The 20,311-nt window shown below is 40.9% G+C and overlaps 1 protein-coding gene across 3 annotated transcripts in view; it reads right to left on the bottom strand.

Moving 5' to 3' along the window:
- Positions 1-20,311, bottom strand: part of PRKCQ (protein kinase C theta) — a 114,775-nt gene that overhangs the window by 50,225 nt on the left and 44,239 nt on the right. The window contains exons 2-8 of one of the 3 annotated variants that reach the window (XM_079106988.1): positions 19,162-19,288; positions 15,835-16,034; positions 12,047-12,107; positions 6,770-6,932; positions 5,591-5,622; positions 5,409-5,494; positions 2,154-2,283 (exon numbers count right to left, since the gene is read on the bottom strand). In XM_079106988.1, the coding sequence (XP_078963114.1) occupies positions 2,154-2,283; positions 5,409-5,494; positions 5,591-5,622; positions 6,770-6,932; positions 12,047-12,107; positions 15,835-16,034; positions 19,162-19,279 (790 nt within the window). In that variant the 5' untranslated portion in view covers positions 19,280-19,288. Of the gene's footprint in view, positions 1-2,153; positions 2,284-5,408; positions 5,495-5,590; positions 5,623-6,769; positions 6,933-10,060; positions 10,327-12,015; positions 12,108-15,834; positions 16,035-19,161; positions 19,289-20,311 lie in introns of those variants that run through there. The other 2 variants (XM_079106990.1, XM_079106989.1) reach the window with 2 other exon arrangements.

Here is a 20,311-nt window from a genome sequence, read left to right on the forward strand (position 1 = left end):
TATATAGCCACAGAAATCCATCTGAAGCAAAATATTTTACAAATATTAAAATCTTTAATTCGATAAAGATAGTTTTTATGATGGTGCTCCAAATTCTGCATTGTCAGCATGACTGCCTTGGACCTGTTTAGGAGGTGTCAGGGTTTGACTCGGGTGGCCCTAGCCACCATCTTCTTACTCATCAATGCAATGCAAAGTGAGATGGAAACGGAGATTGGGACTCTGCTCCTTAAAATTGCAGCTAGGTCCATGCTTGTCCCAGATGGGCATGGCCATGAAGAAAGGCCATCGCTCCCTCTGTAACGTCATAAATCTTTGTTACTAACCTAGCAGGTGGAAACTGGATCTCTGTGGGCGCAAATAGTTCTTTTTGATGACTATTTTCATGGGAGTTAACGTGGAGGGAGGAAAGGCAGAATAAAGGCTAAAGGGAGTCCTGCTTAAAAAGATGACTTATAAAGAAGCAAGAAAGGTGAGGTGAAGAAGAAGGGGCAAAGAACGAGAGAAGGAGCAGAGTAAAGGGGTGAAGATGTGGGCATGTGGAGAGGAACAGAGAGGAGGAAACGGAGTTGAGGGGGTACTAGAGGCAAGAATGGAAAATGAAACGGGGAAGGAAAGGGAGGGGAGGAAAAAGGGGAAAGGAGAGGGGGTATAAGAAATAAGGGAGGGGAGCTATTGAAATGAAGGTGGGAGGAGAGAGTGGGAAAGGGATAGAACAGAAAGGAAAGAATGTAGGAGAAAAAGAACAGAACCAAGCAGAGGGTGCCCCTGTGAAATAATGCCAAGGAATCTCTGGGGAAGTTCTAAACTCTGTGGTTGCGCTGCCAGACCAGCTGTGCCTCAGCAAGTGGGCTCTCAAGCTCCCTGGAAATGAAACTTGAACTTGAGATGGGCCAGTAAGCATGAGATTATTCAGGTTGCTGTTTAAACAGTTCGAATAACGGGACATTGCTTTTTGCTTATGATCTCTTCATGATTTACTATATCATACCCCGCATGACTGTGTATTCTTGAATATGTGTATAGAGAAAGGCACAGAAGTGGTATTTCTGGGCCTTGGAGGCGTTCTCAAGGTTAATGTGACTACCTGTGATTGCCTTGGGTAATGATCTGCAAACCTAACTCTTTCCGCCTCCACTAAGATATCAGTTAGGGCTCCGCCAGGCACATGATCACTGTTGAGGTGAGAAGGGGAGAGAGCAAAGATGATCTTTTGCCTTCAGCCAGCCACCTCCAGCCCTTAGAAGACAATAGCCAGCGATGAAAATTATTAAAATAGGGCTACAAAGAAAAATAAAGGGGCTGATGTATTTACTAGTGCATCCTAAAGAAGGTCTGTACCACGGCAGGGCAGGCAGACTCCTGTGAGCCCCACCTGCTCAGGCGCTCCTGCCCAGAGGCAGAGGACTTGGTTCTTGCTTGGGTTTCCACCTGTCTACTTCCTAATCCTGGCCGTTCATCTCAATTTCTGAAGGTGGCCTTTGCAACTCGGGGGTTTTAGAGTAAGAATGCTGGGTTTCCTTTTTTTCAAGGTAGGTCTGAGTAGCTCCTCAAGAGGGAATGGCAGAGGCTCTGCTATAAACCCAGTCCTGAGGAGAGATCAGACAAGGGGATGTGGGGTCAGCAGTGGACATGACCTCTGGCTGGGCACTTGGAGTTCACAGCAGTGGCTTAGGGGTAATTTCAAGAGGAGTTCCTCTGTCCAGGACTGTGCATTGGCCAAATGGATGCATGGGTTTTTTCCTGGGTGGAGTGACAGATGGAATCACCAGCTGGTGCAAAAAGGAAGGGCAGGGGCACCACCCAGTTAGACCTGCTGGAATTAGCATGGCACAGTCCAGAACCCACAAAGAGACAGCAGGGGATCAGGCTGAAGTACAGTGGGGTTTTTGGCAGAGGGACCAGTCAGAGGAGAAATGCTATCTTCATTTCTCCCTTGGGCTGTGGTATAACATAAAACCATGCGGTCAGAAGCCTTGACCTTGAACCTGAGCTGTTGTGCGCTTTTCTGGAATGCAGAGATGAGAGTGTGGCAAGGTGGAATGAAAAGAGCAGCAGGGGCCTGTTGTCCCAGGAAGATGGTGCTCAGATCACAGCCCCTGGCAGGCTGGGTGTGGAAGTCCTCTGCCACAGCTCACTCCTGCTGGACTCACCATCACACTTGAGTCCTTGTCTGGCGAGTCCCCACAGCAGAGTCCCACAGTGCTCACAGAAGGTCGGGCTCTTGTAGTTGTAGACTTTAAATCTGTGCGGCATGTCAATCTTGAATCGCTCCTTGTGAAACTGAGAGAAAGGCAGAAGGTGTGACCACACACGCGTGCCCAGGTCCCAACTTTCGATGTCCTCACAGATGCTTTAGCATAACAGACAGTGACCGTAAAGAAACCACAGGTCCCCACGTGCCTCTTCACCACCATGCCAGACCTTCCAGTCTGGAGGTCCAGTGTTGGAGGAAGGCAGAGAGCAGGGGCTCTCCCAGGTGAGGGACGAGCCTGCCTCTGCTCTTGTTGAGACCCACAGATGACATCCAAGGCATCAGCACAGACAGGGGATCATTTCAGTAAGAGGGGGCGCAGGTTATTTATCTAAATGGTCGCTAAGGAAATGCTGCTTCCGTTTACACAAAGGAACCGCCCTTCCTGTTTTAATATAAATATTGACTTTGCTTTTTCAGTCAAGAACTAGTGCTCAACTTGGGAGGATGTTACGCCTGCTCCTCTGGCGGAAGCATGGGCTGACAGTGTGAGGGCCTGCTGTGCATAGTGCTTTCACATCTGTTCTTCAAACCCTGGGTAGTTTATGTGGCCCCAGGGATTTGTTAGCCATTGGGGTTAAGGGTGATGCTCATGATTTGTGATTTTCTAGAAAAGCAGAAGGTGTGATGTGACGTCAAGGGAACAGGTGTGGAGGTAGCAAACTGACTGAAGCACACAAAGGGAGACAGAGATGTGAATTTGTGTCCCAGCTCTGCCACTTAACAGATGACCGACTGTGGACCAATGAATCTGCTGCGCCTTAGCAGCATCATTTGTTCCTATGGGATTATTCCTTCCTGGATCTAAATTTTAGAGGAGATTCTTTCTGGAAAAATTCAATTTGCCTGCTCTAGGCTTGCCCCTTTGCTGGAGAAAATGACACGTCAGGAAAGGTTGCCTGTCAAACTCACGGACTCTCAGTTCTGACTATAATCCTGCTTGGGTCTAATTGTCTTGCTTTCTCATCTCTAGGATGATTGTTTTCTTCAAGTCCACCTCTTGGGTCCTCTTCTTTCTCTCTCCACCCTCAGACTCCACTGAGGACACAAGGGGCTTAAGAGGGGGCTCCCTTGCCTACCCACCAACTCTGAAAAGATCACTGGCAACCTCATTGGCTCACTGGCACAACCATCTTGTCTGAATCCCTTCCTGTTCAAATTGGTGACATTTCCCTCTGTCCATCACAGACCTATCTCCACATGGGCTGGGACCCCTTTTCTTCTCTCAGGCAGACTCGATTGCTTTGCTAGTCCATCTCTCTGCAGCTTCATTCATCTCTCCCTCACCCTGGAACACCTCCTGTGCCTGGCTGTCTCACTTCCTCTCAGCTACTGGATGGTTAACAATCTTGATAATGATAATATTACAACATGGTTGGTCTGTCAGCAACTTTAGTCACCCCCAACACAGCAGGTCAGGGGAATACCTCCACAACCTCTCTGACATATCTCTAATCCAAGGCCCCAAAGACCCTTATTTTTGTCAACATCTTAACTGCATAGAAGAACTACCCCCTTTTCTTATGGGCACCGTAACTTCATATACTCTGAGGGTAAGAGAAGTTCACTCCGAACCCGGGTTTGTTCTCTCTCTTTCTCTCTCTCTATTAATATCTAATTTTAAATTCCTTTACAGTCAGTCTCTCCAGCCCTCTTCTCTCTAGTCCCTCACTAGGTAATCTCTTAGGCAGCTTTACATCCCGCCTATGATAGTCCCTCGGAAACTTAGGGAGTTGGACTCATGTAAATCCCAAGGTAATAAAAAATCACCCATCTGATACTTCCACCTGGATGTCCACAGGAACCTCAGATGCACTGTGTACAAAATGGAAACATCAATTTCTCCTCTCAGATTGCTCCTCTGGAACTTATTCATACTGCCATTGTTCTGTATCTACACAGTTGCTCCACCTCAGGTAGAAGCCAGACCTTGGGCATCATGCCTGTATCCTCACCCACCCCTTGGGCAAATCCAGTAATTTCTATTGCCTCCACATCACCTGATACTCATCTCACTTTTTCTCCATCTCTGTGGTCACTATGCTGGTACAACCTCCCCAACTTCCTACAGTGTGACTTGGTCACCCTCCTCTGGTCTGACTTCCATATCCTAACACCTATCTCCCCTGTGCATCACAACGTGGGCTTCTAGTACAAGTCACATGACAGCCACTCACTTGTTCAGGATCCAAGAAGCCCCGCATGCTAGGTCCTACCAAATCCCGCAAGTTTGTATTCCATTTTCTCTGGGCTTTGCAGTTCTCGCTAGACTGATCTCATTTCAGTTTCTAGAACATGATGGATTCTTCCTCTGCAGGAGCTTTCCTCCTCTTACTGTTCACACAATGGGCTCCTGTCAGCTCTCAGTTAAGTGTTCCCTCTCTGGGGGAGTTTCCTGACCACTTAGTCCAAGTGGAATGCTTAGTTATTCTCCCTCCATGTACCTTGTTTACTATCTCAGTAGCACTTAACAAAAATGGAAAATAGGAGAGCTGGTTTATTATTTATTTCTCCAATTTTGCAGGAAGTCTCTAATGGTATCACTGTGGCTACGCTGTCTGTCATACACAGCAAAATATTTTCCACATATGAGATACTCAATAAGCATTGAATGAAGAAGAAAAGAGTAGATGAAGGAAGTCAGTGCATTTCATAAAAACAGGCTGCCTGACTTTCTAACTCAGGTTTTCTTCTCCATGAGATAAATATCTAACTTGTCTTCAGACTATAAGCCAAGTTTATTTTGAGAGAAATATTAACTTCTCATCATAAAAACTGTCCTTCTCTTACCATCTCTTACTAACCATATGCCTATATTTTATAACCATTTGTCTTTATTTAATCCTTAACTGTCACTTCTAGCTATAGATATCACCAGGATTATTTTTGTACAATTAAAACTATGCCTTGGAGGCACTTTTTATTAAGTTTTTTTTTTTTTTTTTTCCTGGAAATTAAAATTCTTACTGTGTTTCTCCTATTCTTTCCTAGTTTTGGTAACTCAATAAAAATCATTGCTGAAGAGGAAAACGTTTTAGGGAGATTGATGTTCATTGCTAACCTTAAGGAGTCAAGTTCAGGAATTATCAAAAAGAATTATCAGGCTGTAAAATTTAATGTCAGGATAAAATCATGACGAGTCAGACATACATACCATGGTTTCTCGGCTATTGATGGCTGATCCTGTGCACTTAGCTATGACTTTATCGATACACTTCTTGTGAATTGCTGCATTACATTCTGAAAATAAATAATAGCAGTATAAGATTTTCAAAAGTCAAGGAGCAACTCAATAAAATGAACAGCCATAGTACAACAAAAATCCTTCTTACTTACGTCGACACTGGTAGCCCTGTTTGTTCAGACCCCTGTAATAAAGCACACGACTGACTTATTTGTATGTTCTCATCAATATCAGCTTCAAAAAGATTTCAGAGGTCAATGAGAGTACATGGCTTCCTAAGGTCACAGAGCATTTTTTCTGATTAGTAGCCCTGGTGAAACATTTGCCAAGAGTGATTTTTTTAAATTTTAAGCTGCTTTGTTAAAAGTTTGATTATTAAATAAAAGAGGAGCTGGTGATTTCCTTTTCATTTTTTTATCTTCCAAGCAAACATGGAGATTACCATGCTTGACCAAAATGCATCCCAGGATCCTAGTAGCAAATTTCCATGTCTTACACTTAAAATCGTTACTTCACCTTACTTATTGTCTCACTCATCCATTGTTTTTGTTCTTATGTAGATGAACAAAGACATCTGTAACACATTTTATTTTCTCTTTTGAGTATCTGAGAATATAGGCAACTAACAAAACTTGACATTAAGATTGACTCCTGAATAACACTCGCTATTAGAAAGGAAGTTCAAGTAATCAGAGAAAAACAGGCTGAATAAAATCCACCCAAATCTGTTTGACCTTTGGGTACTCGGGTGAAGCGGGGACTTGTGCATAAACAGATTCTGCAGTAGCCCGAAGGGAAGAGCATCTCTTAACAGGCACAGATGCTAGAAACACAAAGAGGAGTCAAGTCTCCACTCTACCAGAGCCTTTCCCATGTGGTTACTGAGGCTTAAGCTGCTCTCCGAGGCTGTTAAGACACCCAAGAGCCTCATAAGCAGTTAAAGCATTGGTTGCCATGGAAAAGGGTGCCTGTTGCAGATAGCACCAGCGGCATCAGGCTGCTGAAGTGGCAGAAGGTTTGTCAAGCTGGAAAACTGCTTACAACAAAGATACCCCCCTCTTCTGTTCTTTCCCTCTTTCCCCCAGCAGCCTCCCGTTCAGTTAGAAACCAAGGTCCTGTGGGACCTCTGCCTGAGTGGCCCTCGCTCTGCAGGCACCACTCGATGGAAGTCTCATGCTGATGCACACCCTTGAGCCCTTCTGGGTGTAGGTGAGGCCTCTGGTGGCTTTCTCCCGCTTATGCCCCTACAGCAAAGCAGGTACGACATGCCTGGCAGATTCAGAGGATGCAACAATAGGTAAAGCTTGGAATAAAATGCCAGGTGACTATACCAGACAAATTCGTGGCAGACAGAGCAAAACGTGGGTTGTGGGAAAAAGGTGGCAGTGAACTCGTGGCACTTGACATGGTGGACTTTGGCCTGCTTGATGGCTCCTCGGCGGTGATGCAGAGCAAAGAAGCCTTCAGCCTCGAATTCACTCATGTCTTTTGTGTCTGTAGAGAGAGAACAGGGGACAAAGTGAGATTCTGCTATATGAATGACACAGCTAGGTGGGGAGGGGGGAATTGGGTGAGGAACAGCAATGGTCAAGCATGGAACACCTGTACTAATCAAATCCCAGGCACCTATTAAAGTAGGTAAAATGCTAGGCTTCATTCCTTCTTTCTGTAATACAGAAACATCATCCGGAGGATTGCGGTGAAGTTGGAATGTTGGCTCTGTCCTTCACTGCTTGTGGATTGTGTTGAGCTATCCTCTTTCCTTTTTTAGAACCAGAAATCCTGAATTTTCCAGTCTGTCTATAATTCTGGAGAACAATGTGATGAATGACAGAACTTGAGAGCAGCATTTCTGAGGGACCAGGATACTTCGCACCTGGTTGTTTATAGACAGGTGCTATGCTATGAATATTATTTGTCCCCTGAAACTCATGCATTAGTGTGGCAATATTCAGAGGTGAAATGATTAGATTTTAAGAGTTGGAACCTAATCAGTGGATTAATCCATTTGCTGGATTAATAATTTGAATGGACTAGGCAGGCAGGGAGTGTCTGGAGGAGGTATGTCACTGGGGAATGCCCTTGGACTATATCTTGTCCTTGGCTCTGCACACTCTTGACTGTCTCTCTCTCTCTGCTTACTGGCTGTCATGAGTTGATCAGCTTTCCTCTACCACACCCTTCTGCCATGATGTTGTGCCTCACTTTGGGCCCAGAGCTATGGAATTGACCAACCATGGACTGAACCTTTTGAAACTGTGAACCCAAATATACTATTATTTCCCTAACTTGTTCTTGCCACGTATTTTCGTATTTATCAGAGACTGATAAATAGCTGACAAATACACAAGATTACAGTAGACGGAAGGGCGCTGTCCAGCCTTCGTGTGAAACAAAATAACTTTGGGAGGTTGTTTATGTTCTGGTTCCTAATGGCCACTGTAATCAGAGAAACTAGTTGTGTCTATAGTGATCCCTGTGGAAAAGGCCAGAAAATTAATAAATGTCTTCACTTTTTTAATGTTTAGGTAATCCTGTGTATTAGCTAGTTATTTACATCAAACCATCAAATTCACATGTATGCAGTTCATCCTAGGCTTGTGGATATTGGTGAAGTTGCTTTGGGTAGTCACTGTCCTTAGTGTCCCTTGCCAGGTGACATCTTCCCAAAGGCTGAAGCACTCTAAGATGGTAGAATTCTGGGAATACCCAGGATGTCCCTGAAGCTGAAGCTCAGGACACCAAAGGACACAAAATGGTATAGCACTGATGGTTAAAGAGCACAAGGAATACTCCAGGCAGTGAGAGAGAATGACAGGGCGAACAGTAAAGAAAAATCAAAATCATACCATCACTAAAATAAGGATCTTAAATTTAATGATTATAATGCCTAGAATCATAATTTCATAATAGCTTGAGGATTCTTGGATCACTTACTCTATTTTATTTGCATATGTATACAAATTGAAATTCAGTGAGACTAAGGGGTTCATTATATTTCAAAGTATACAGAGTTAACAATATGGAAACTAAAGTATTTCCATTCTGGCTCAGCAGTTACAGAGATCTGACAATGCACTTGAGGCAAATGTCCCTGCCAAGGACATTTTCCTGTTCTAGTGGTGTTTGGGCCAAAACCACTCTTGGTAGACAAAGGAGAGCTGTGCAGGTGGAGGCCTCTTCCCAGGAATCCAGCCAAGTCTCAAAAACATCTTAGGACTCACATCTTCCCTACAGTGGTTCACAGGTCTGTTTTATGGCAACCCCCAACTCCTAGGCAGAGGGAATTCTAAATGATCCTCCAAATAGTTCTGCAGATGGGCTATAATACTTTGCTTAATACTTTAAGGTCAGGTAATTCGGGCTATTTTATTTGAAACTAGGATGAGAATAAGTGAGGCTTGGTGAATGAGAGATTAAACTAAGGGTCACTGAGTTCAAATAGAGAAAAAAGTGATTCTAGAACAAATTAAAAAAAAAGAGAGAGATTTTTCAAAAAGCAAGACTGGAGTGGCCCATGTATGGAGGGCTGAGGCATTATCTTAAATGTTTGAGCTCCTCACCCCCAACTTACATACCTTCTCTTTCTGTAACCCTACTTTCACCCATGGTATCAACATTTCCCCAGTCTAGCCACTTCAAGAAATAACTTCAACCTCTTCCCCCTTCATTCAACTTTCATTTTAAATTGATCGTCAAGCAACACAATGCAATTCTGTGCCAGTAATAGGTGTTACCTTTCATCCACACTGCCATGAAATCTTGCTGCTACCTTAGGTTCTTTTAGATTCTTATTTTGTGTCTATAGCCACATCCCTAGACTAGATTCTTACCACTTCTTCGTGGCATGAGGGAAATTTTATAGACCCCAAATATTTAATTCCTTAAAAAAGAGAAAGAAAGCTCTTCCCATTGAGCATTGTTCAAGTCTGTGGGCTGATCCCTCAAGCCCACCAACCTCATTGCCAACCCTTTCTGCTGATTTTGGAAGGGCCAACTGGTCTACCCAGGCTGGTCTCTTGGCACTCCCTACCCATGTCATATTTTGCTCAAGTCTTCATTTTTTCCTCATAAAGGCTTTCCTTCTTTTGAAAATCTCAATTCTGCCTCTCCTTCATCCTGTGTAACTCTCTGGAATGTAGGCAACCCATACTGATCTCTTGGTTAATCTGTACTTACATGATTTGGGATATAATCATTGAATTATTTAATCTGCACCATCTTTCCAACCTGGCTTTACATTCCCTGAGTGTAAGATCTTAGGTTTTACTTTCCTGAATTCTTCAGAAAACTATTTCCCTATTATTATATATATTTTTTGTGGTACTGGGGACTGGACCCAGGGACTTGCTCATGTTCTGCAAGCCCACTACTTCTGAGCTACATCCCAGTCCAGAAAATAATTTCGTATACCTTTTATCTTATCATCAACAGGGATTATCTAGTAAGTAATTCCATAAAATTGGTTGTTAAAAATTAGATTTTTCTGATGAAAATCTGAAGATAGTGTCTCAATTTGGGTTTAGATATTAAAAAGGCAAATGTTATTCAGTCTTATTCTTAAAAAATGTTCCTGAGTTTGTGTGATTATTGTACATAAAATATTATTGTTTGTGACCCACCTGAATTTGCTTCTTTCATTTTAATAGAACATTGAAGTTCCATAATAACAGGAGGAATGGTCATGCAATTGCTTTTCCAAGCAGGAATCTGTAAATCATTTACCAAAATTACTTTCAGTCCAATGGAGGACTTTTTTCCACTTTGCATTGGGTCCTGTTTTGAACTAATGGGAAGCATAGACTTTCTTTTATTGAAGGAATTAAATGTTATTGGTATTTATTCCTGTACTTCCACTTTTTAGGGAAATAGTCATTCAGGTACCCCACAGCCACTCTATCTCCTTTAGCCAACTCAAAAACAGCGTAATTACATTTGCTCTTTATCTGCAGAGTCCAAGTGCGGGGAGGGGGGCGGGATTCACAGTACAATTTTTCCTCCTCAGTCATTTTTAAATTTCTTTTTTAAAAAAAACTTATTGTGGAAAATTTCAAATTATACACAACAACTTCTATAATCAGTTTTCAATTCTCCATCTTCAACAGTGATCATTTCAGGGCCACTCTCTTTCAACAGATCCCTGTCCCTCTCTCTACCCTGTGATAATGGGTTATTTTATAGTAAATCTATGGCATGTCAGCATATAATTATGAAAGAGTGAGATTTCTTTAAAAAAAAACCTGGAATAACCATAATATCATATCACACTTTAAAAAATTAACAGTCATGCCTCAATATCATGGAATACCCCGTAGGTATTTAGATTTACCCTGATGGTCTTGTAATAGTGTTCTCTCCAATGTATTCATTTGAATCTGGACATATAAAGAATTATATGTGTTAGGCAGAGGCACTATAAATCTTTGTATTAAAACTTACTTCTTTTTTACAATTTTTATTTGTTCTAATTAGTTGTACATGACAGAAGAATGTATGTATACATTTTGATAAGCCATATATAAATGGAGTGTAATTTCTCATTTTTCTGATTTTACATATTATAGGATCACTTACTTCTTAATGGTACAGGTTGAGAATCTCTAATCCAAAAATATAAAATCCAAAATGCTCCAAAATCTGAAACTTTTTGAGTACTGATAAGATGCAACAAAGTGGAAAATTCCACTCTATGAAACTGTTTCATGCACAAAATTATTAAAAAGGTTGTATAAAATAACCTTCAGGCTATGGGTTATAAGGTGTATATGAAGCAACAAGAATTTCATGTTTAAACTTGTTTTTGCATCCTTGAGATATGTCACTATAGATATGAAAATATCTCAAAATCCATAATAATCCCAAACCCAAAACACTCTGGATAAGGAATATTCAATCTGTAGTTAAGACTGATTGACAAAAATATAAAATCAGTTTATCCCGAGTTCCCAGTTCATTCCAAGGTTTGGGATTTTAGGAAGAATAGCATTCGATTAACTTAAGCAGCACAGACAGGTTGTCACCAGTACCAAGCACATTGTGCCTGTATGTTTAACCTCTGTGATCAAAGACCATGTGTGACATGGAACTGAAACTCTTTTGCAATGCATTCTTTTTCTTTTTTTACCCTTCCTTGTTCCTAAAAGAATGTGAGGTGACTAACTTTAAGCATTAGCATTTTGCCACTAGTTTTATGGAAAATGTTATTGGTTTCTTATTTCATATTCTACTGTGATAGTTTTTTATAGAACACTATTATATACACCCATAGCAACACATAAACAAAGACCTTTATATTTACATTAAATTCCTAAACTTAAATAAAGACAGATTCTAAAAGCATCAGGCATATGAATTCATGCAATTTAAAAATGCTGTAAATGTTTTATATTCATATGATACTTAGTTTTGTATTTATTTTATGTTTAACTGGTCCAGAGAGTTGTTTTCAGTTCATGCCTGAGCACCACTGGAAATTTTAATAAAATTCTTTGTGCTTCCTTTTACTCCTACTTCTTTTCTATGATCACTGCAAAAGTAAAATAAGTTGTACTTGAAGAGAAGGCCATGCCCTCCTCACCCCCAAACAGGAAGAAGAAATGTCAACTTGCCACTCATTTCCAGAAAGTATCTTGCATTCATTAGCATTCGTCCTTGTGGTTTCAGCTCTAACTGGTTGAGAGAAGGAGAGAAATATCAGTCAGAATGTGAAGCCAGCCCTGAGCTCAATGACATCATAACTGGCTACTTAAGTGATGGCAGGAGATTTCCAATATAGAAACGACCATGGTTCTTTCTCACATGACTCCTTCTCTTTATCCTCAGAAGAGTGACAGCCCTTGACTTATCTCTACACCTCCCTTCAGAAATTCATTACTTATTAGACATCACTACTCATTAGAGATAGAAATTTACAGAAAGAAGAAACAAAATTCTAAAACAGATTCTGTTTGGTTTTCTCGCCTTGTGATGTTGCTTATCTGAAGAACTGCAGGAGGGCAGACCTGGGTCTTAATCATGACAAAGGCACCTCAGACACCAGTTCTAGCTCTCTGGGGGCGCAAAAAGCAGGTCTTTTGGGGGAAGGATAAATCCTAAAGACCCTCTTCCCTTCCATGTGGGATGCACATCTAGGTTAATCAGTACATTCAATGGCAGTAGCTGTCCTCTTTCACAGAGCAGAAACTGCTCCTTGGAAAAATCCTGGATTCTGTAGTAAAGGAAAATTTAATTAGATTGTTATGGGAAGGGATTATAATATATAATATTTTATATATATATATGTATATATATTTCCTTTGGTACAGAATCAAGTATTACATAGTGGATACAGGTATAATACTGGATATGTACATATATGATCTATGTATATTTTAAACTGGATCTATATATATCATATGTGTAATATATGTATATAATAATATAATGATCTTTTCCCATGCCAATCTAATTAAAACAAGTTATATATTACATGTAGATATAATATATACATATATACACATGTCAATCTAATGAATGTATACAATGTATGCAATATATGTATATACACATAATTTTATGGGATGATATAGGATCTCATGTAATGTGGCATATATAGGAGGAAAAAAGGGACAAATCTGACAACATAAGCACTATTACTAATATATTGAACCATCATACTATGCCTCTAGTAGACTAAAAAGAGTAAGAAAGAAGATGAATCACAGGTCATTATTGCTCATCACATCCAGGGGTTAACTAGAATAAATGAGAAATAGCAAGAAATGTCTTTTTGAACCGAGGGTCAAATTTGAATCTTGGCTAAATAATTTCTGGGCTGCATGACCTTGTGTAAGTCACTGTGCCTTAAAGATCTCAGGAAAATGGACATAATGACAATACCTGTCACAGCATCACTACTCTTAGAGTTTTAAGATAAAATAAAGCTGACACTATTTGACTATAAATTCTTATGCAAGCTTAAACAGATTAATGGAGAAAGAGGTGCTTTGGGCATCAAGTAGAGACACCATTGCTCTCTGGTTGTGAGATGAGAAGTTAAGTGGGAAAGAAGCAAGGAATGAGGAGACCACCCCAAGAGAAGAGGTAAGAGTCGGGATGTGGTGGTCACAACACTATCAACACTCAGGGAGAAGCGGCGATGGCGGAAGTCCAGCCAGGCTGCTACTGGAAAAACAGTCCCTACAGAACGCCATATTTTATCACATCTTGGGGAGGGAAATGGAAGTGACCGTGCACAGGGCTGCAGCCTTGGGAAAGCAGAAGGCAACTGTCAATGTGCTTTTAGAAACATGATAGCATAAAGGGAGATGAAGGACAAATGTGAGAAAACTGTTTTTCAGTAGAGAAATTAATAAGAAAGCAGATTACAAGAGAAACAAGGGAAAATGTAAGTTCAAAACAATCTAAGAAATAACTCTGAAAAAAAATTAACAACAAAGTTTGAAAATGCAAAAGGTTGGCAAGTTGATTAAACGAGGACCTAAATGCCACCACGTGCTTGTGTCCAATGGTTCCAGACTGTAAGGGAAAATCAGCAAAAACCTCAGCCCCAAAATCAAATGCAACTTCAAGACAAATAGAAAGGCAAACCTTATGTAAGCGAAGTCTAATGAATAAAAGAGGGGAAGAAAACCCTCTTTATCCTTCCGTTCATTGATAAGGAGTCTGGATTAGGAAGTCATTTTAAAAATTCGGAAGGTGACAATTCTTACCTTTAAAAATAATTAGGCAGCAAGTAGAAAATAAATGGGAAGGAGGTCTGGGGGAGGGTTTTGTAGCTTCTCTCTTCTTTCTCCTGGTCAAGTCAAAGTTCTTATTCAGCTAGAGACCCACCTCTCACTTACCTGGTTTGTGTAAACTCCTTAACACAAGGACAAACATCTGTAACATTGTCCAGTTCTAAATTTAACCTTTTCCTGCTTGCGTAAGTGAGTACCCCAGAGTGCTCTTGGTTCCTTGATCCCTTTCTCCAAGCGGAATGAGCAGCGCTCAACAGATACTGCTGAACTACATTACCTAGATATACCTAAGCATGGGGGCCTTGAAAGAAAATCTTGGCATATATTTGATTACTTTAATGACACAAGTACAGATTGTATACTTTCCTTAAATGCAGGGTGCCATCCATGGCCAGCAAATAAAACCAGGCTGGGTGGAGCTATCAGACGTGGAAATCTGGCTCTCAGGAACTGTCAGTCACGAGAGATTGTTCCAGATTGCTGGAGAATTTGGTTTCCATGCAGTGGTTCACTGAGGGAATTTGCAGACCCTGCTGGGATGACCCGCTAGAGCGAAATGGCTTGTTTAACTCCACCCCATCCTGTTTCTGGGTGAAGAAGCTCCTCCCGGTCCCCCGTGATATGTACCGCTATAAATAAAGAGAGCGCAGGCTCCTCCGTTTTGTTAGAGTCAGACCCTTTTGTGGGGCTCAACCCCTAACCCCCTGATTCAAGAAATAATTGTCTCCTGTGGTTTTTTCTGTTAAATAAATTTCTTAGGGATTAATTTATAGCCAGCCCATCCCTTGGACAGGAACCCTTTCCCTCGCTCACACAAGATATGCAGCGAGACTTAAAAGTACTATTTTTTTGGTTTGTTTGAGATCAAAACTACAGGACTGATACAAAAATACAGTGTTAGGTTTGTATCATTCCCATTTGAAACCTGTGACCTGAAACTCTCTTGGTTGAGTTTCTAAAATCTGAGTAATAGACAACAAGAAGCAAAAAGCAAGATTCTCTTCTTTGGTACAAATGATAAAAAAAAAAAAATTGAAAACATTTTCTGGGTTTCAGACTATGCAAAAGCAGTTTTTAATGATATATTTTATTTCATTTTGTGCTCCAGAAATTTTCATTATTAATTTTTATGCGTTAGGTTTTTTGTGCTTTCCTATTTTACTTTTCCCTTTAACAATTCTAAACATTTCCTGGGTGGTTATAACCTAGGTTTTCAAAAACTCAGTGTGCTGATATGAATCATGTATGAGGTACTTCTTTGTACAAAATAAGCTAAACGACTGCATGATTTACAGGGATCTGCAAAATGTTGGATAGAGAAGACCAAACACTTTGTTCTATTTTCTCCTATTGAGATATCTTGACAAGCAACAGTTAGGTTGCCCAATTAAGGGAAATTTGTGATATTTCCATGTTTGCCCTAACAGTTACAAATCAATAACTGTTTTTCATAGCCTAGGCAACCTTACACAAAGATTTGAATATATCACTATATTCTGTAGTCCATCATGAATTATCACCAATGAGCTAGTGGTAGGGAATCTATTTACTAAGACCAGTGTTATCCTACTTTTGAGATGACAGAGAAATTTTGAGTTAGTCATCAGCTAACATCATGAATGTACACTTTAAATAAAGTTCACCGCTCCGACATTTACCCAAATTTCTGTCTTCCCGTTGTTCTTCCTGCATCTCTCGGCCAGCGAGTACAACTCTACGGTGGTTTCAGATATAAGGTCTACATTTTTGTCTTTTACAATGATCTGCATCACTCTTCCCTTGTTGATGTGTGCATCAAAAGTGCTGTCCCAGGGTGGGTACATGGTTGGTTTTTTCTGGATGTACATCTGCCCATTTTCTAAGGGGGGAAAAAAGAGAAAGATGTTCTCATTGTTCCTTTGAACAGCTTTGGAGAAAAATTCAAGTCCACAGTGACATCCTTCCCTCTGTGATTCTGTTGTGAAGGCAAAAATATCACATCATCAGAGACATAGATTTCATCCTATGATTGATTAATGTGTCTGACTTCCGGTAAAAAATAGTCAATACAAGTTGCTGTGTCCATCTGAAAGACACAGTGCCATAATATAAGTTTATAATGAGTGCTCCTTTGAAAGTATATTTAAAAATTTCCGTTTGACACAAATGTACTAAGAGACAATAGCCCTGAAGACATAATGAGACATTATTTCCTTCTCTGATTCTTTTGTTTTGTTTTGTTTTTATTTTTGGTACCAGTGATTGAACCCAGGGGTACTTAACCACTGAACCACATCCCTAGTCTTTTTTTTTTTTTTTTAATTTAGAGACAGGGTCTTGCTAAATTGCTTAGGGTCTCTCTAAGTTGCTGAGGCTGGCTTTGAACTTGTGATCTTCCTGCCTCAGCCTCCTGAGCCACAGGGATTACAGGTGTGCACCACCAGGCCCAGCACCTTCTCTAATTCTTGAATGAAGGTGCATTTTTCATTCACTAGGCACCCTAAGTAAAACCTGACAGGCACCCCAGTGAGTCCACTCCATGGACTTGATCCATGGAGCTTGCAAAGCAGACTGTGGATGTGTACGTGAGAAAGGTGGAAAGGGAGAGTCCTGGTCATGGTTAGGAGCAGGAGCCATGGCCCAGATCATCCCTTTCCAGGAAACTTCCCCAGAAACCATTTTGTTATAGCGTTCATCCACAGTGGATTTTCTCTAATATTTACTCCTTAACCATTTTCAAAGCAGAAAACTGTAGCTATATTCGAATGTTAGTTTCTTGTGATAATAAATACATTAAGTGGCAGATTTAGCAATTCAGAGAGATTGATAAAGCGAAAGGATAAACTCTGTAGGATCACGAAGCAGATTTAATTCCCGATGGCCTCTTTGCTGCAACACACAAGGCTAAACAGAACAGGCATTTAGCATTTACTAAATTAATATTTATTTTTGAGAGTATACTAGGAGTAGAATAAGCTGAAACTTCAAATTTTAGGTAAACTTGACTAGTTTACCTAGTTTACTGCTAAAGAAGGAACAGGAAGGGAAGATTTTTATGACTTGGTTAAAAAAAATTAACTGTTGGTTGGGCTGTTTAGAAACCAACAGTGATATTAATGATCACAGCAGCAATTTACTTCCACAGATTTGCAGCTTCCCCATCAAATAATTCTTTCAACTGTAATCATTCTCCATGCAAAGAGAAAGGGCAAAAATCCCCAAGGCAAGCCATTTTTAAAAATGTGTTCATTTACTGGTTTTGTGATGTCCTACAAAGAGGACCAAAACCAGGATCCTGCCTATGCAAAGTGATTGTTACCATTTTCGGAGACTCGTTGCATGGTGGATTGTTTGTCCCTCTTCCATTGACTCATCACAGAAATGCAGGCTCACACCCCAAAGATTGGAATGTGTTTAAATTCTATGGGAGTAATACTTTAATAACATTCACAGCAATTTCTCTTCAAAACACAGCCAAAATCCAAACCAAAAATCCCCAAACTTTTCCAGACTCCACAGGCTAATCTTTGGGGCGGGGGGGACAACTGTGTTCTTATTTTTCCAACAAGGTCTTTTGATCCACATGGTTGATTAGACCAAGTTCAAAGGCAAAGCCAAAAGAAGGAGGGGGGAAATAATTCAGCTCCCAGGAGGCAAATGTCAGTGAGACCTGAGGTTGTAAAGAGAACTGGATCTAGGAGACCCATTAAGTCAAAAGAGCCTTTGAAAAACTCAGGCATTTTACACTTCAAAGATGTCTGTGACATTTGAAAGGTTTTAGGTTGGGAACAAGTGGCATTCTTGCTTTTAACTAAACAGGAGAGAACTCTGGGCATCAGGGAAAGCAGGATGATTCAGACCATCTCTGCAGCTTTGATGTACTCCGAGTGGCTGGAGGGATGAAATGAACCAGACAGGGGAGTGCCTTTGGTGGGGGTGAGGAGACAGCATGGTCAGATTTGGAGTCCCAGAATTCTGAGCTAGGAGCATCCAGCTGCAGGTGCTCAACATCTGCGCAGGTTGCCCTTGCACCTGCAGATGCTACCCCAACACGCCTTTTTAGAATGATGTTACTTAAAATAACACACGTCTCTCTGTCCCCTTCCCTCTCTCTTCTCTTGACCCTGTTCTATTTTATTCAGAGCACTTATCGTTATTTGCCATATTATATTTTTGTTTCTTGTCTGTCTTCTGTTGTTAACTGCAAACCTGTGTGCTCTTCTCTTCCAAGTCTGTATATTGGAAAACAAGAGAAGGTAGTGGGGTGGAAAGGTCTTGGGATATAAGCTTCTTCCTATCATTCCTTTATAAAGACCGTAAGGATCTCAAAAGGCAGAGGTAGGGATTGATACACAACACAGGGATCAATACACAAGGCACAACACAGGAGTCTCTACATAACAGAATCATTCGAACAAAGTTTTAATGGCACAGAAAGAATCTTGGGCAGCTGACACACTTTTTCCCCTCATCATGAGCTGCCTGTAAATATTCACCTTTGGCTATTCTTTAATTCACGGAGGATCTTAGTTAAGTACAAAATACCACAATGTGGATTCTAAGCACTAATTATAGATTCCCCTAACCTTCCTCTAAGCTTGGGCAAAAAAAGTAGCCAGCAGTCTTTAGAGTTGATCACTAAGATTAGGCAATTTTAATCTATCTGTAATCATTTAAGGCATTAAATCAAAGCTTATCAATATATAGGTTACACATATCTATTCCAACTCTCACTAGATTCTTTTCTAATAGTTTCCTCAACCCAACTTTCTCCTTCACTTTGTATAGTACAGTGAAATAGAACCACCAGTGGGTCACCGGTTCTGGCTCAGAGTCCATCACCAAGTGTGTGTTTTTGTGAAAGCACTTGGCTTCTCTAGGCCATAATATTCTGAGTTGCAAAATTCAGTTGACTCAGGGAACCCTGAAGGTAATAGATAACCTTATTTCACACCTGGCTCCCAGTCAGTTACCTCCTGTGGCACCTCCGCCCCCAACCCTCTTACCTGATTCAACATACTCCTTGACAAGCACGGCGCAGTAAGGATTCACAGCCTCGCCCTGGCAAGACTGGCAGGACCCACAGTCGAAGTTGGACAAACCAATTCGAAGAAACGGTGACATGGTTGCTCCCTGGAAAATGACAAAAAACAATGCTGTTTGGGGGCTGTAAATGTATTTATTTTTGGTGCCCCATTTCCACTTGACCAGTTTTATCACTGACAGCCAGAACCTCAAATGGGTCCTCTAAGCATCTAGGCAAAGACTTTTAGTTTCCCTTCTGCAAAGTATGTTGCTGGACTCACCCCAAAACCACAGCCCAACTCGCCATAGGAAGAGGCTTTCTGGACATTGCTTCCAACCCCTCTAGTGAGAATGAACCTGAGAGTGAATTCCAGTCAATCTAGTGGAGTTATGCTTAGTGGCTGCAGACTGAACAAAGACTCTCCAACATTTTATTTCTTCTGTTTCAAGTAAGTGCCCAAGAAACAACACATGGTAATCAGAAAATGAGTTTATAAAGAGGGAGTCTATTTTAGTCACACTAAATATGACACCGCAAAATTCTTACAGTGTCTATTTCTGTGTGTAATGGAATTGGCTCAAGGCAGTTAGCAGCTGATCTTTATTTACTCTGGATATTTTCAAAAAGGTCTGTTTTCTTCACACACACACACACACACACACACACGTACACAGAGGAAATAAACCTTTGAACGTTATAACTACTTAAACCCTGAGCCATGGACCACTAAAATAGTTGCCTTACTGTCTAAGGATAAACAAAGTGCTTCATAAAACAAAACAAAACAAAACAAAACAAAACAAAATTAAAAAAACCCTCACAGAGATTCTAGTGAAAACCACATCACAGCGTTGGCTACAGATTCCAGGAATCTAGTCTGTCTCTTCATCTGCTGTTCCGGCCACTGGCTTCAACTCATCACCCTTTCTTTTCAACCTGCTTTTCCACAACCTCCCATTAATCTGAAACTGTCACCTGCTATTCAGTGAAAAAGTTGGTTCCTGGCTTCCTCTCCTTGAACCATCCCAGCCTCATGAATTTTCCCAAGTAAGTAAAAGTGAGCATGGCACACCGACTACTTGGAGTAATCAGAACCTAGACGTGAGAGTCAGATCCTCTGATGGCTCACC

The sequence above is a fragment of the Sciurus vulgaris genome (assembly GCF_902686455.1).
Source record: "Sciurus vulgaris genome assembly, chromosome: 12".
Lineage (NCBI taxonomy): Eukaryota > Metazoa > Chordata > Mammalia > Rodentia > Sciuridae > Sciurus > Sciurus vulgaris.